Source organism: Pantherophis guttatus, chromosome 1 (assembly GCF_059756535.1).
Source record: "Pantherophis guttatus breed Tessera chromosome 1, ASM5975653v1, whole genome shotgun sequence".
Taxonomy (NCBI): Eukaryota; Metazoa; Chordata; class Lepidosauria; order Squamata; family Colubridae; genus Pantherophis; species Pantherophis guttatus.
The window spans coordinates 236,353,313-236,371,031 of NC_142063.1; the positions used below are offsets into that span (position 1 = coordinate 236,353,313).

At 35.8% G+C, this 17,719-nt stretch overlaps 1 protein-coding gene across 1 annotated transcript in view; it reads right to left on the bottom strand.

Moving 5' to 3' along the window:
- The window catches only part of RNGTT (RNA guanylyltransferase and 5'-phosphatase), a 120,097-nt gene that overhangs the window by 53,555 nt on the left and 48,823 nt on the right, over positions 1-17,719 (bottom strand). Inside the window, exons 11-12 of the mRNA XM_034408958.3 lie at positions 11,882-12,046; positions 2,155-2,223 (exon numbers count right to left, since the gene is read on the bottom strand). Of these exons, the coding sequence (XP_034264849.1) occupies positions 2,155-2,223; positions 11,882-12,046 (234 nt within the window). The remainder of the gene's footprint in view (positions 1-2,154; positions 2,224-11,881; positions 12,047-17,719) is intronic.

The window sequence follows — 17,719 nt, forward strand, 5'->3', positions numbered from 1 at the left end:
TATATATCTCTATCTGCAGCAGGATTTTCACAAATCAAAAATAATGCATTAACCAATATTTATATATAGTCATTCAATGCAGAACAGATAGTTCTCATTTAGCAACCATAATTGGGACCAGCAACTCAGTCACTAAGCGACATGATCACTAAGTGGAAAATAAAAAGACTATGAATCTGGTTACAAATTGACTTCATTTTTCCTTTTTTTTTCACTGCCTGCTCGTTTAATGTTCACTATGGTGCTAGAATAATTAGCAAGAAGTGAATTAATGTTTATATTTACATTGATTGGAGAGGAAAGGATTACAAGAGCACAAGTAGGCACACAGTGGTGAATACACATCAAAAGCAATGTGCTGGTTGTCAATATGCCTCTTCCAGGAGCTCCTTAGGAGGCAAACAAAATCCGAAGGAGTGAAAGAGATACATGGAGGCTAATTAAAGTCATAGAACTGAGCTTGTTAACGTAGATAGAACTTAGAACCTTTAGGAGAAGCACTGCGCTGATGTGGAGAAAAGCAGCTCAGGAAGAGATTGTTTGGTTAAGTAATCTTTCTGCTTTGGTGGGAGCAGAGAAAAATGGATCAGGCACAGAACAATGGGTACTAATTGACTTTAATGGCAAACACAAGACTGAGGGAGGCAAACACATGACTCATGACACATGACAGGGATACTGTGAAAGGACGTAAATGGACATTGGTTGCAAAGTTATTTCCAAGTTTGTAAATATGGGCATATTTACAAATATGGTGCAAGGGGTGGGGCGAGGCACACAGATAAAAAACAACTTTGAATCTTTGCTGTCCAAGGCACTTGGTTAGTGAGGTATCCCACCCACCAGTCATTTCTGATCTAAAGGTAAATATAATAGAACATTACAAAGGACAATTGCATTGTGCAACACTTGTCGAGTACCATTTGGTACCAAATCAGTACCATTTCTGAAAAATTAACAGAAATAAATTGTTCTTACTATAGAACATACTTATGTTAAGCACTATAGAAGAATGCCTTAGCGTTCTCAAAATTGAAGAATGTCTTAGTGAATAGTAGTGTGTGTGTGTGTGTGTGCGCGCACACACACATGCATACATAAACACATAGATCTTGCTCTTTTTCCCCACCCCATTCTCAGAATTATATTTCATGCATCTAGTGAAATGAATTGTGATAGATGATATCTTGGTATCTTTAGTTGATATCAACTAAAGCAAATTGGTTAATCTTTAAAGTGCCACAAGACAATTTGTGGAGTTTCATAGTATTCTAAGATATTTATTCTGAAACAACTGAATCTTCTAAACATTTAAGAATATGTAATATATTTATGATTTATAAACTGAGAGGTAATAAAAATACGTAATCTTAAATATTTCATATTAATAGGGCATGCTATTTTTTTGCAGAAACAAGGAAAAAGTTACTATCAAAAATATTCTATTTTAAGTACTGTTTCTCCAAAAAGACGACCCACCTTGAAAAGAAGCCCTATCACGTTTTTGAGTACATGCAATCAAATTAAGCCCCACCCACAAAATTAACCCTAATTAAGACCCCGCCCACCCCGGGGTGCAGGGGGTGAGGTGAGGCACACAGGTAAAAAAACAAGCTATGGGGGGGATGGGGGGGGAGCTGCCCTACTTACCAGGCCTCGCACACCCTGACACCTGCCTCGCCTTCTTCTGCAGCTGCTTGCTGCCACTCGCATGCATCGCCCTGGCCTCCGTTTTGCCTTCAAATGTCTGCTGGAAAGCATCTGCAGCCATAACAGAGTTCTGGATCGATTCGGAGCTCTATTATTGGCTGCAGAGGGCCTTCTGGCAGGCATCTGAAGGTGAAACAGATGCCGGGGTGATGCGTGCGAGTGGTGGCAAATGGCCGGATAAGAAGTAGGCCAGCAGCGGGCTCCTGCTGGGCAGGGCTGTCGATGCCACCACCGTGAGGTGAGTCAATAATTAGAACCCTCCAAAAAGAAGGCCTAGCCATTTTTTCAGAGGTCAAAAGAAAATAAGACCAGGCCTTCTTTTTGGAGAAACATGGTAGAATGTTTTTGGTAGCAATTTAAGCATTCTTCTGTAGCTTAAATTGATTACTTTTAAAATTTATCACATTATTTTAATACAGTAATAATCAAATTCATGCAACTTACTCCTACAGGCTGAAAAATTAGTCCATCCACTTCATGAGAAACTTCTCTTGCAAAATTTCCCTCAAGAAGCTGCAAGAAGCACCAAATGATTATTGGCAATTACAATTAAGAAGTAAAACAATCCTGGCATAGAGAAGAAAAATATCTAAACATCTATACTTATTTAGTTATGGTATTTATATATTATATAACTCTCCTCAAGATTATACACAGCATTTATTGGAAAGAATTAGCTTCTAATGTCTATTAATTAATCGTTTAAAAAGCAGATGGTATTAGGAGATAAACACTGCAATAAAACAGTAAACACATGTTTTCATGTTCATGAACTGAAGTCTGCATTGCAGAAGACATGAGGCCAGTTGAGATGTAATAGTCCTTGCCTTTATTGTGCCCATTTTTTATCTTGCTTCTCCCACACTAATTTCTAATTCATACCAACAGTGGCTCTAAGCATTACTAGTCAGCATCGTTTTAAATGCTTCCAAGTATGAGTATGGGAGTCATTTTACATGTGGCCATATTACATTTTACTCATTCTATCTGAATTAGCAGCAGTTCAACTGCAGAAAAGAAAAAAATAATCCAACTAAATTAGGGATCTAAGGCTTCATCCACCCATTCCTCAAATATGACCATGAGATTAGATTAGCCAGAGTTTATTCAGGTTAAGACATAGAACTAAACTCTAGGGAGTCAAAAGTGAAAGCTGCCAGAGGAGAGGGGAAGTACCGTAAGCATTTTACAATAAACATTTTTTGTAATTGTTCCTAGTGTTTTTCTAGTGTAGAATCTGCTTTTATCAGAACAACCAAGTACTGATCCATTTGGTGGCAACAGGAATTGACCAACCAACCTGTTGCTTAAGTCTGGCATTGTGGTCTGAGAGACAGCAACTGAGAGAGAGCAGGCTTTCATGACTAAGGTAGATTAAGGTAAAACGCCTGGTTTCTAGCCCGGAGCCTTAACCACTGGACCAAACTGGCTCTCGCTAAGGTATGCAATACATCTTTAGGTATACATTAATATAACAATGTTCATCATTATGCCAATAAGATCTCCCTTTTGCAGGCTTGTTTCTTTTTTGAATAGTCTTTATAGGACCACTTTTTCCCCAGTTATTTTTTTTTTCTTAACTTTTTCCATTACCTTATAAAAGCCAATGAATTTGTATCTGAAGTTGTTATAAATCCCTTAACATTTTTTAAGGTAAACATCAACTTCTTCTAGTAGTTGGGTTATTACATATGAATGAGGAAGTCTTGGGAATGTTAGAAGATGAAATCTACTAGTATGTACTTAGTATAAAAAAGCTGCTATAAATTTAAGCCAAATAAAATCTCTTTTTTGTTAAAACTACTGGTCTACTGTGTTTATTCTGCCTAAATATTAATAGGAAAGGCAGCACACTGCTTAAAAAGAATAAAGGTAAATTCAAATATCCATTCTTCTTCAGACCATAGTATTAGAGTAAATATTAAATCTGATTAAAATCTGATTAAGATGTATTAAATGTTAACTATAATGGAAGTTTTAATTACTGGTAAATGAATTTATGGCAGGCACAAGAATGAGAATGCTGTTATACTAATAGATTTTTTTTGTACAATTTCGATAATGCAACATGAGCTATTTATAATTGCAAAAAAGGATAGCCAAGTATATCATATATATGGGGGACAGATACTAATACTAATATAATCAGCAAATACAAAATACACATAATATTACAGAGCAAAATATATTAAAACAGTTGTTGAAGACAGTAGTAATATGTTGCTAATTTCACAGGTTTTATTTTTACTTTTCATTTGCTAGTGCATATAATCAAATACAATTTACTATTCCAGAGCTAAGGATTTTTAAATAAAATACTGTTTTTATAATGAAAAAATAAAACTAAATAAATAAATTCCATTCTGAATTATATTGAAAAAGGCCATTATCTGCAATAATTTTATATCGGCCAAGGAAGAACATGTAATAAGCATGTGTATGTGTGTGTGCATGCACACTCACATGTGTGTGTGTGGGAATTTGATACACAGACATACCACATTCTGGTATTCATGACTAGGCTAACTTATTCCAAAACATATCTCATAATAAAAGCATAACTCTCTAATTAGCCTGATAAAATTAATTGACAGAGGGGAAAATCAAAAGTGATTTTGCACACCATTGTACTACTATGGAAAAAAGACCTGTTTTGGGTCATAGTAGTACTAGTATGTGGAGAACAGGATGCAAAGCAAGACCTCTTCCTGAGATATAAGAGCAGATGGAAATATACCATCACTGGTATATATTAAGACCCAAGAGAAAAAAAATGTTTGGAACAGTGAAAATATGTCTAGCACAATCTAAGAGTTGAATTCAATCTTATTCATACTTTAGACAAATCCTTTGAAATTAGTACAGCTGTGAATAAATTCTCATCAATTTCAACAGGAATATTTTTTAAATGGCTACTTTTAGATTCAGCTACCACTAAACATAAAGCACAGAAACCTATGTAATGTTTGGATAGCCAATTTGAAGTGACTTTTTTAATACATTTAAAAGTAATATTCAGTCTCATAGTGATGCATGTACATATTTGCCTGGAGGGAAATAAACAAGATTATAATTAATTGTATAGGGGTAAAAAAAAAAAAAGGCATCACTCAATTCTGAGTGGCACACAATAAAACCAACAGAATAAAAACAAACTGTAATAATTATGAAAATAAAGAAATAAAAGAAATAAATAAGAACTGATGGAAGATCTATACAATCACACTCACAAGCAATCTGGCAGGAGCCCCAAGCACCCTAACCCAAGGTCTTTAAGGCTTTCCAGAAAGCCTAAAGAGTGGAAGCCACCTTGGAGTATCTTATTTCAGAGGACAAGCAATGTGACAGAGAAGGGGTGGGTCTGTCTGCTTTTGGAGCTCAAATATGACATTGTTTAATTGAAAGGACCCAGAGTGACCAGCTCTGTCAGACTGAACGAACCAGGCCGATTCCACAGGAGATAGGTTTTCCCTCATGTAACCAGGCCCAATGCCACATAGGGTTTTACAGGTCATAACCAGCACCTTCCATTTTTCTGAGAAGCATACTGGTGTCACTTAGGCATATAAAAACATGTCTATTATTGTCCACAAAACTGAATTCTGGACCAATTGAAGCTTCCGAGTGGGCTTCAAGGACAGCCCACTCACAGCCCACTTACATGTGTAATTCACATGTAAAGTGAATTACAACAATCACACAATGAAGTGGCTAGGACATTAGTGGCTGTCTGAAGTACTTTCCAAGCTAGAAAAGTGGGCAATTGGCATATTAGATGAAAGTATGCAAAGGCTTTTCTAGCCAAAGTAACCACCTGTATAGATTGCACACCACTCTAAAACCATTTCTTTATCTGGTTACGCTTTTAATATAATAAATCAGACTAGCTAATGAAGAGGAGGGAAATTCATTGTGCAGAATTCTAAAGATATTATTATCACCAACTATAAATTAACAACGTAATTGTTTTTTTTTCCAAAAAGAAAGGAAAAAACAGTATGATATTGCTGCTTGCTAATAGCATCAGCTCACTAATTACTATCCATGATTCATTTGTAGCATTCCAAGCCTGATTAATGTCAGGTCAAGTTTAACATATGACAAGGTTTATTACTAATGTTTTGCTAGCCCACAGCTTGACAGTCTTTCACAGTGAGTGCCATCTGTTACATAAGGGAATAAAAGTCAGAGCACTGCTAACTCTGAGTTGCTCTAGGTCACTATGGTATGTTTTCAAAGCTGTCCAGGGCAATTAGGCTAATAGTATTTGGTAGTAATTGCTAACTTTAAAAGCTACTCATCATGTACTTTATTTCATTTGTAGTAATGCTCATATAACATGGCCTTAAAACTATATTGCTAATCATCCATATCTTATAACTGCCAGGCAATTATAATGTGCTACACTTTACAATCAGCAATTAATCCTAAATTCAAGTCACAAAATTGGAAACAGAACAGTAATGCCCATGGCTCATTAAATTTGAACCCAAGGTAAAATACTCTATGCCCAATACATCACCACCTATGGATATTCCAGCCTCTGTATGTATATCTCAAAAATCTATTAGTAGTTAGTCTTCACTTAACAAACCTAATTAGGATTGGAATCTCCACTGATAAGCTATGCTGTTGTTAAGTAAAATATTACAGGACCACACTGCTTAGCGACAGCAGTTCTGGTAGTCTCAGTTGCAGTCATTAAGTGAGGCCCTCATGCTTCTTATGCCCTATTGTGCTAGTCTCTGCTTCAACTCCTCCCACCAGCCTCCCATCTCTGCTCTTTTGTCCTCCCTGCACTCTGCCACCTACCCTAACTGTCCTCACCATCCATGGAGGATCTTTGCAGTGTGGCCTCTCCAAAGTAACCTTGGAGTAGTCACATAAGAGCCTCGCAAAAGGCAACAGCTGCCTCAGTCAAATGTGTCTCATGCGCAGCAGGAAGAAAAAGACAGAGGGGAAGGAGTAGGCAGCAGAGTGCAAAGTAGACAAAAGGCAAAAGATGAGAGGAGATGGCTGTCTGGCTGTCTGGCTGGCTGGCTGGATGGATGGATGGATGGATGGATGGATGGATGGATGGATGGATGGACGCAGCTGAAGCTCACGCCGCAGTCATAAATGCAGTCAGACTGCCAAGAATCCAGATTTTGATCCTGTGACCATGGGGGAACAATGCAACAGTCACAACTTTGAAGACTGGCCATAACTACCGTTTGTTCAGGATCATTGTAACTTTGAATGGTCACTGAATGAATAGTTTGTTAAGTAAATACTTTGTTAAGTAAGTAATAGTTTGTTAATGGTAAATCCTATTAACAAGAATTTCTTGTTAATAGGATTTACCTGTTAATGTAGATTTAACATTATAGAGGCTTTTATTTTTTTTCCAAATAATGATTTTTTTCCTGTAATATTTTCAAAACCCTTGAGTGTCTATATAAAAATAAAACCCCAATAATTTCAATGGGTCTTAGTTTCAGTCAGTTTAAATTGCAGGATGCAATTTAAAGTAACAATCAGCTCTGGATTCTTTGTAACACTGTTTAAATTATACTGCTTCAGCTTCAATCTTGACAATAAGGATTGAATTCACAAGTCATATTTGAACCCAGACAAAAACTGCAAACCAGCTTCGTCATATTTAATGCACTCAAAATAATAACCTCGAAGCTACACTAACATATTCCAATGCTTAATTCAACAATACGTACACATTAGTACATTTAGTATGTAGAGATACCTCAGTACATTTAGGAGAAAGGTAGAGCATATTTTAGAAATGCTCTTTGAAAGGTGCATTTTTTTCATTCTTGTTGCATGTGCTGCTGCTGCTGCTCTTTAAAGTCCACAAGATAAACAGGAAGTTCCCCTTTCCCACTGCTAACTAGTGCAGCCATATAGTCACAGTTACTCAGGGTGCATTCAAAAGGAAAAGAGAGCCAGCCATGACTGGCAAAAGGAAGGGCAACCTAATCCAAGCCACAGCGAGCACTGAAAAAAAATGTGAGATTTTCAAACCAAATTAGCAAACTAGATGGGCTTTGTTCTGACTCATCTTTTGTTATTAGAGCATATGAAAAGTAGCGTTTTATTTAGCCCTTTTTTCCTCAACAGTTCAGTTCAAGTAACTAATTACTCCACCACACATTCCTTTCTTCTGTAATATGTAGACTAATTACCCTTTCAGGGGATAATTATCCCCCCTCTCTCCCTCATCCCCCAAATTACATTTTCTACCTTCCAAAGAGACAGAACAAGCAATGCTAAACATTTTCCACTTTTCTCATTTCATTAATGAGAAAAATGAGAGCGAGATATCATATCCTAAAATTTTAAGACAAAAGCTATTTAATATGCTAATCTGCGAAACAGCATCAACTGATGTTAAAATTGAGAGCAAATTGTGAAATAGTACATGAGCCATGAAAATAACATTTCTTCTCCTTTGGAAATGTACCCTACATGAACATGATTTGCCTCTCCATATATGTTGTAAGTAATAAGCCCTAATATATATGTTAAATGCTGAGGAGATAGGCATGGCATTCAGTGATGACTGTAAAGCAGGGTAAAACAATTAAGCCAACTTGCAAATCATCATCTACAACGCTGAGGCTCAAGCATCCTCTTACACTGACACTCTATGTTAAGTCCCTTTCCCTTCCGAGATAGATTTCATTACATGTTGTACACAAACCATTAATAACAAATTTGATTGTCAGTCAAGCTTGTGTCAGTACTGCCATAAATGGTAAATTAACACAACAGTAAACTATGGAAAGAAGGAAAAATAGAAGCAAAATAGATTTGGAAAATGAAGGTATGCAATACAGGGTTTTGCTATGATTTGTGACAATCCTTCTAGCAGTTGATCATTAAATACTAAAAGAAATATTTTTGCAAGGGGCGCTTCATGGATTTCATCTGCAAATTAAACTAGTTCAGTCACTAATTCAAAACATAAGCCAAATGGTTATTTGAATATTGTAAACAAATAAAAAAGCTACCTTATAGGTTGATTGTTACACTGGCTTAAAATTTTAATTATCCCAATTGATTTTGAGATCACTATTGACTTATTGAATAAGTAATGCTGCCCTATTGTCTAACCTGAATTACTAGGATGTCATACAAACAGATTTAAATGTCCCCCCCCCACCCTTAAAATGGTTACCTCAAAAATGAAAGAAACGGGGTATAATGGTGTCTGTTTGGCTTCAGATACTCATCAGTGAAACCATATAAGCAACTCTCAGTGCTTATTTTCAGCCCAAAGAACTGACAGATATAGCAACCTTATCTGCAGTATTCCAAAAAAGCAAATCCCAGCAGTCAGTAAATTGTGACTGTGTAGTTTATTGTTCAAGTCACAAATGGAGGAGTGGTATGGACAGCTGTTAAGAAAGGAAATGAAGAAACAGTGTGAGGGAGAAACAGGAGCAGCTGGAGGGCAACTAGAAAGAAACAGCAGTGGGGGCAGATCCCAGTAATATTTTTTTAAAAAATCTATGTGCAATTCATCAGCTTGGAAACCTCTCAGTTCTAGTGTATTTTATTTTGATTTGGAACTGGAAGCGTCACTCTTGATGAGTGTTAATCGTGATTCAATCAGGATTGTGTTTCATAGCATGACTTGAAATTAAGGAACAAGTTCTTACACTGCGCAGAAGAAAACAAAATAGTGAAATAACACGGCAAAGAAGAGAACAGTGATCACATTTATAAAAGGAAAAAAAATGGACATTACTAGGCATTTTTTCCCCAAGAAAATGGAGATAGAAAAAATGACAATGCAAAACAGAGAAGGCATAGGGAGAAGAGACGAACTGTGAGAAGATAGAAGACAAAAAGGGGGGAAATGGAAATGAACAGATGGAGCTAGGAAAAGGCAGAGAAAAGAATGCTATGTCAATTCTGGCAGAAAATATGGGGCTGATATAGGTGATTCAGAATTACTGATGGACTAGAGAATAAAAACAAAACTGAAAATAAAACAAAGGAAGGAGTGGGGGGGGTCATGATTTTGGCAAAGTAATAGCTCCAGATGGTGTCAACAGTTCCTCTCTTTAGCTATAGAAGTCGATGAGTTCAATACCCACATATTTCTTCTTGTGTCTTCTAATGTATTTTTGTTCTCTTCAACGCCTAGCACATTTTCATTTTACAATGGCAAAAAACTAATCCATCCTCTACCAATTATTAATTTCAAGTCTGAAATATCACTATTTCAAAACTCTCCCTACTCTGCTAAGAGGATGGAAAACAGTTCAATATTAAATGTGATCACTTTCTAGAGATGAGCAGAACTTCAGAAAATATTGTGGGAACAGAAGGCAGATCCAATTTGCTTGAAAAGCAAACCACTGCCGCTTCCTCAAGTCCTATGTCCCTTACCCTATTTCTTCTGTTAGCTTTATAAGCTAACCTAATATATTCTTCCTAGATGGATTTATAAATGTGCAGCAAGATGGAAATCTGCAGTTGCAGTAATAAATAATAAGAAAGTGACTAATGCTTCCTAAAAAATAATAATATAATGGCAATCTTTAAATCCGAGCACAAAATTCAACTTTCTCACTATTAATTATGTGGCTCATGATCAGGCACTATTTCCATGAGAAAGACAGAAAGATCAATTATACAATGCACTTTGATTAAACAGACTCTACCAAAAGAGTCAGTATTAAAATGCCATTGATCATTGTTGCTTACTCTGAAGTTATCTGTTTCTGAAGTTCAGAAGAAAACACAAGCTTATTTAGCTAAACAACACATCTGCATCAGCAGTTGGCATCAGCAAAATTCAAAGTTTGCAGAAGCCCAAAATGCTGAGCAAAAAAAGAAAGGGAAGAAGACCCTTCAGAACTCTCTAATAAAAATTGCATAAAGGATAGAATTCTAGATAAGGTATGTCTGACTAAATAAAATGTAACAAAAGCACTTTGCAAAGGCATAACTATTTGCCATGGCAATATACTTAATAAATTTAGCGCAGGCCCAACCTGAAAGTATTTAGTGTTAGAAATCATTACCTATTAAAGTTTCTCATATATTAATTAAGTTTAACATATACTATTATAGGACAGGACTACATTTTTCCAGAAACATCTGGAAATCTAATGACCACTGAAAATGTATTGTCGTACAGACTATAAAGGACACTTTGGCATAGGTACATAGCTGTTACTAACACAGAAGGGGGGGGAATGAAAAACGAAATACTTGTTACAGATCACAAAACATTCAAATTTTGTGTATTAAGACTTCGTGATTCCATTAACTGAAAGGTTTATTGCTTGTCTAATGAGTTTAGTTTCAGGCTGAAAAGCTCTCTTATTCATTCAAGCATTTTACCAGTTGAAATGATAAAGCAGAGCTGTGTGCCCATGTTGATGAGTTTTCCAGACTGACATTTAGTGAATGATATAATAAGAAGTTATGTTTTATACATGAACTTACAAGTATCAATAAAACAGTAATTCATTTTTGAAGTATATTATAATGGAAACAAATAAATAAGAACAAATGCAAATCAGCACATACTACTATGGATTTTTTTATATATAAACAAAGATCAAAAGCAAGTGAAGCAGTACATTGATATGGCATGCCTCTTGATTAACAGGGTCATTAGGTCAGCAGAAACCATATCTCTAATACATAAGAGGCCTGTGTTCAATCTTTCCAGGCCTGATTCTTTCCCTATAATCAAGCTACAAAGGAGACTTATCTGTGTTATTTATGAAATAATACTTTTTTTTGCTATTTCCCAACCTAGACAAGAGTTTTGCAAAGCTGCTGACACTAAAGGACATTTTAGATGTCCTCCTTCACACTCTGCTATGTGTGACTTTATTCTTGGCCCCTTGCTTTTTCCTTGAGAATTTGAGCAAAGAAACATTTTCTCAGAAAATAACTGGCAATGTTATTCATTAAGAGATCAAATCTTGACTTAGTTGCATGCCTGATTTTGTCCTTCACTTTTCTGAGAAAACATAATTAGAAGCTGGAATCCATTGGAAAGCTATTTCTATACACATGTACATACACATACACAAACACACACACGCATACTTTGAATAGAATGTTTAAATTTAGTAAAGTCTTGTAAGGCTTGAAGCATTATGTGCTAAGAAAATTACTATTCAGCAGATATCAAGAGTATTTTTACCTTTTTTGCAACGTGGATGTCAAAAAATGGTTTGTTACGAACACTAAAAGGTTCTTGTGCTTTGTCAATTTGACCATTCTTCATTTTATCATGCCGTGGGAGTATAATCTCTTTTTCTATACATGACAGACGAATATTAAAATCACATTCTCCAACTGGTTGTGCCTGCCAAATTAAAATATCAGAAGTCCATGAATATACAATTTATAAAAATTAGATAATACACAAAAAAATGTTCACTTAGGTGTGTTTAACTCAACAATGACTTTCTAACATTGTCATAATTTTGCTCTAGCAATAAGGGTAGAAACGAAAATAATGATTGGAAGGGAAACAGGACATCTTTTATTTTGGAGTTCAAATCATTTTGAAAGTTTTATATTTATTGATTTAAGAGGACACTTCAAACTATGGACAAATCTAACATATTTTATTAATAGTCTCCTTTCTTTTTTGTGCCCAGTATGTATTCCTACGTCTGCATAGCAGGATTTCAATTATCTAATCTTTTCCTTCATATTTCTCTGTATTCCATTTTCATTACTCGTCTTCTCTTTTTAGTCTTTCTTAAGTATGTACATTCAGTCCATGTTAACCCCTCTCTTGCTCTGGAGCCTCTTGAGCCTCTCTCCATAGTATTCCACATTCCCTCCACTTTCCTTATATAAGTTTGTTGTCCCATCAAATTCTCCACTTCATTTTTTCCCATCACCCATCTATAATATTCCTTTTACTGCATGAACACCAACAATTAAAAAGGCGTTCACTCTCCCAGTAAGGTGTAACATGCTGGTGGATAATGCATTATGGTCTGTTTATTACAGTGGATCAAAAAAAAAAAAGGTAATGTCGATTGAATCAGAGATGTATTGGAGACTAACAATATAAGCATTCTCTACTCCTCCCTTCATTTACACAAGTGCATTTATTGATCTCAACAAACCTTAGATGATGCCAATAAAACTATAAGAATTCAGAGGGCAGCAAAATGTATAGAGAGAAAGAGCTGTAATTATCCTTATGTTTTGTAGGGATAGTCTACTACAACAAACATGGAGTACAACGATTGACTTTGCCCCAGAAATTCCAACAAAAAACAGCAAATGTAACAGTCACTCTGACCAAATTTGACAATGTATAGCTTTTCCTTCAAAAAATACATCATTTTCCCCTAAAGTAGAACATGCTTTCTTTATTACTTAAATCCTTTTTAAAACCACTCATTAGAAGTGCCAGTCTCAACTATACTCCTGCATTTCCCTAAATTGCTTCCTTTCAAACCAATGGAAGACACACATTCCTACTTCAAACAACACTAAAAAGTTTTATGTCTCAGTATAGAAGTTTCTTTATTAAGACTGGTATGTAAACTTTGACTTTAAACTGTTTTCTTAAATACATGGTCATAAAAATCATTCATCATTGGCATCTTTCAGTCTCAAGAGACTATGGTATCGTGCTCTGGAAAGAGGTCCTAAAACAGCATCTAGTGTGACTAAAAAGGCCAATTCGAGAGTGACAATCCCTTCCACTCAGCAATCCCTCAGTGTGGGCACACTGAGGGCAGGGGACAGAATGTATCATAAAAATAACACTTAATAAAATAACATAAGGTTATCCAAAGCAAGTAATCTAAATATATTTCTTATGCCAATGTGACATATTAATGATTCAACACATTAAAATGTATTTAATATCAGATTTCACTTTAATTTCTTAATGCTGACCTTAAAAATAATGGATTTCTACAAATATCACAGCTAATTAAATTGAGGGCTACAAATATTATAAGGTAAAGTATGTAAGAAGGGTTTTGTGTATATGCGTGTGTCTCTGTGTATGTGTCTGTCTGCCGGTATATGTGTGTGTGATTTCATGTTCATTCAAATATAGAATCTGGCTACACACACACACAGACACACACATTCATATAGCAGAAAGTTAAATCATCAGATAGACTCCACTTGAGAATATCCCACTAACTCAAAAGTAAAAATGGCTAGTCTAATCAAAATATTTTAACTTTTACCAAAGAACTGGAAGCAGTAATTTTGATACTAGAGTTTTAAAGAAGTCTAAGAGGATCCATGGCATGGTGAAACTGTATGTATTTATGTATGTATTTATTAAGCCTTTACATCAGAGGTCTTCAAACTTGGCAGCTTTAAGACTTGTGAACTTCAACTCCCAGAATTGTCCAGCCAGCTAGCTTAAAGCTGCCAAGTTTGGGGACCTCTGCTTTACACCCACAACTCTTGTTGAAGAGGAATCTATGAAGAAACCCTATGGATTTTGGAAAGGTAAACCTCAACAATTTTTCAGTGTAATTTCAGAGTACAAAGAAAAACATGGACAGAAATGATTCAACAGAAATGGCATAATCAGAGGAGCTATCTTGCCCAATGGGAATGGCTCATTCCACTCACTCCAGTGGAAGAGGCCTACTTTGGATCCTTCTGCCAATGTATTTCAGCTGGTGGAGTCCAAGACAAGAACCTTTCCTTCTGTGGCCTCGCCCTTTGGAATATTCTCTCTCCAGAGGTGAGGTTGGCTCCCACACTCCTGCCTTAATGAAAGAACCTTAAAACCTGCTTCTGCCAGCTGGCTTGGGGCCCCAATAATGGTGTTCTATGCTGGAGATGGCAGATGGACTAGAGCGAAGATCCCCATCCCTAAGTCACCAGTCCTTTGGTTTTTAACCTTTAGATAATCTTTCTTAATTTTAATTGTGTTGTATTTTATTTTTATCATCCTGTAAACCGCCTAGAGTTGCTGCAACAGAGATGATGGGCAGCATATAAATTTAATTAATTAACAATGGCGCTTCCCACATCATTCTGATAGAATCTTTCACTGAAAATTTGAATAAACAATTCAAGATGAAGTAAGCCGCCTGTTTGCAGCTGAGAGCCACATTTAGTGTTTCCTTGGTTTACCAGTAGGATAATGATACAGAGCAAACAAGTCACAGAATTTATGTGGGAGCAGCAGGGGTGAAATGCTCCTGATCCGGTAGTGATGGAGGTGGGTGGTTCGGAGAACCGGTAGCAAAAATTCCTGGCCCTCCTCCCATGCAAAGCTGACGCGTGCAAACATCAGAGGCTTTTTTATTTTTAAAAGCATTTTTTCTACAACCTCTTCGGCCGAAGAGATTGTAGAAAAAATGCTTTAAAAAGCCTCTGACGATCCCAGCTGAGTTGCCTGATCCGCAGAGGCTTTTAAAAGCATTTTTTTAACAACCTCTTCGGCCGAAGAGATTGTAGAAAAAATGTTTTTTTTAAAAAAAAAAAGCCTCTGCCGATCAGGCAACTCAGCTGGGATCGTCAGCGGGTTTTACAAGCATTTTTTTTACAACCTCTTCGGCCGAAAAAAAAATAGAAAAAGCATAGAAAAAATGCTTTTAAAAGTTAAAAAAAAAAGTTGGCCACACCCACCCAGTCACATTAAACCCACCACCACCACCAAGCCACACCCACAGAACCGGTAGTAACAAATTTTACATTTCACCACTGGGGAGCAGCCATTATTTTCTTGGCTTTGTTGGAAAGGGGCTAGAGATTTCTTCTTTTGAAATCTACTTAAAGTTTACATTATGTTTTATACATTTCCTGACAATTTTCAACTACCACATGTTTTACTGTCACATATGGCCCAGAGCTCACTGGTTGTTCATCAAGAGGACCAGTCACTTTATGGTCAAATTGATTAAGGAAGAAGAAAGTAATTTCTTGACCCAAACCTCGTACACTCAAGTACATTATATTGTATATACGGGAAAGTCAATATCTCTCATATGGTCACTGAAAAAATAGAAAATTTTGCGCCAATGCTAAATGCATAAATTATCTGTAAATCAAAATAAAATAAAAAATTCAGACCACATTCAATTCTATATCATTATTTATAAACTATCATGGTAAGTTTTGTCTAAGAGAACAAAGTAACAGTAACTTATTTCCTAATAATGGACCATATGTGTGAAGAAACTGTCCATTATTCTCAAGTTATCTATTCAAGATGCTAGTACATTGTCATGGTCATTTACATCATGGCATAATCAATCACCACAGATGTCATAAGATTACAGAAAAAATAATTTACCTCATCCGCCTCATGTAAATAGAAATTTGATACGCTGCATCTAAAGTGTGCTGGGGGGAATCCATTAAATTGAGCTTTCACAGTGTATCATTTTTTGCAGCATATTAGATTTTAGCTTAAATTTAAATGTGAGGCGCAAAAACTTTAAACACTTTTCAATTAAAGTATTTGCTCAATTTCACAGTTCATTTGAAATAATTAGTAATACTTTACTAGCAACAAAATAAGACTGAAGCATAAGAAATAAAATATTTAGAGTTCTATTAGTGGGAAAGTCTCAGTAGTTATAAGAACACAAACTAGACACTGTTTGGGGTAGACCAGATGTGTATAAAGACCAGACAGGAGCAATGTAAGCAGGGCAGAGAGGCAACTCAAATATGCCACCATCAGACCAAGTTGCAATCGTGGTTGAGAAGAGCTGCCAGAACCTACTGGTCAATCATCAGCACAGAAACCTATCAATTTAGGAAAGAATGGTATCTACTGTATTTCCCCAGAACAAAGGCAAACCCAATTTTATGAACTCTGCCCTTCCCTCAAAACATGTGGCCAGGAAACATAGTATAACAAAAGTCCTGTAAAAACCTAGCTTTCCTACTAGATTGCCAACTTTTAACTAAAACCAGTCCTTCCTCTCCCCAATGAACACATGCACATGACATATTTGTGTGACTGCATGTGTGTAAGTACAGTCTACATCTGCCAAAAATGCTTCAAAAAGCTCAATGGTTGGGATAAAAATAAACTGAATTAATTACTATTAATTTAAATTACACGCCTCTAAAATTTATTAACTGTAAATAAAATAAATAAAAATAAGAAAATAAATTGAACCCCCTCTAAATAAACCCATAATTCTCTATCACACATAGAAACATACATGCACACATTCCCCACCCTCTTCTTTCAAGCATCAAATAGGAAAAATACTGAATGAAGATGGACAACAGGAACGATAGCTGAAAGGAGTAGAAACACAAAGGAACAAAACTGGATAGAAGTAGGGTAAGGGGAAAGGTAACTAGAGCGAGGATGAAAGGAAAATGAGAGATGTCCTATTTAAATGTTCGAAACATAGCTAAAAGTCACTAGGCAAATCTCCCCTCCCAAATAAACTCATTCTCAAAAGCATTCACACTTTTTTGTATAGCTTGCAATTATCTGTAACTCCTGCCCATTTCTTTTATTTTCTACAGCTTTTGCTATTCTTAACAGCCCCCTTATTGATCTAGGAAAAGAAAGCCTACTCTTAAATAGGGTAATGTTTCCAGGAAATCTTTTCATTTAAGTATTTCAAATTTCTAATACCTGACCATTTTTAAGTTGGTATTTTTAACATTCAAGTGCCAAACGTGGGCAGAAGGAAGGGAGGGAAAGAAAGAAAGAAAAAAAAGAAAGAAAGGGGAAAACAATGTAAGATACTAAAGAGACCACAAGGTGGCTCTGATCTGCTACAAATAAACACCCATTGGCCTAAAATATTACAGGATACAAAACAAGAAATCAAAATTTTATAGATTCCAAGAACATTCTTTAAAAAACATTCTGAATATTCATAATTGTTTGCTATACGAATGAATGCCAAAATCAAACACTCTGCACTATTAACATGTACAGAAAAATAAAAAGAGATAAAGAGTGAACACAACCCAGAAAACCCAGATCAGAAATCTAGCAAAAATTCTTGGCTATTTTCTGAAAATAAATACACACAAACACACACACAAAAACAAA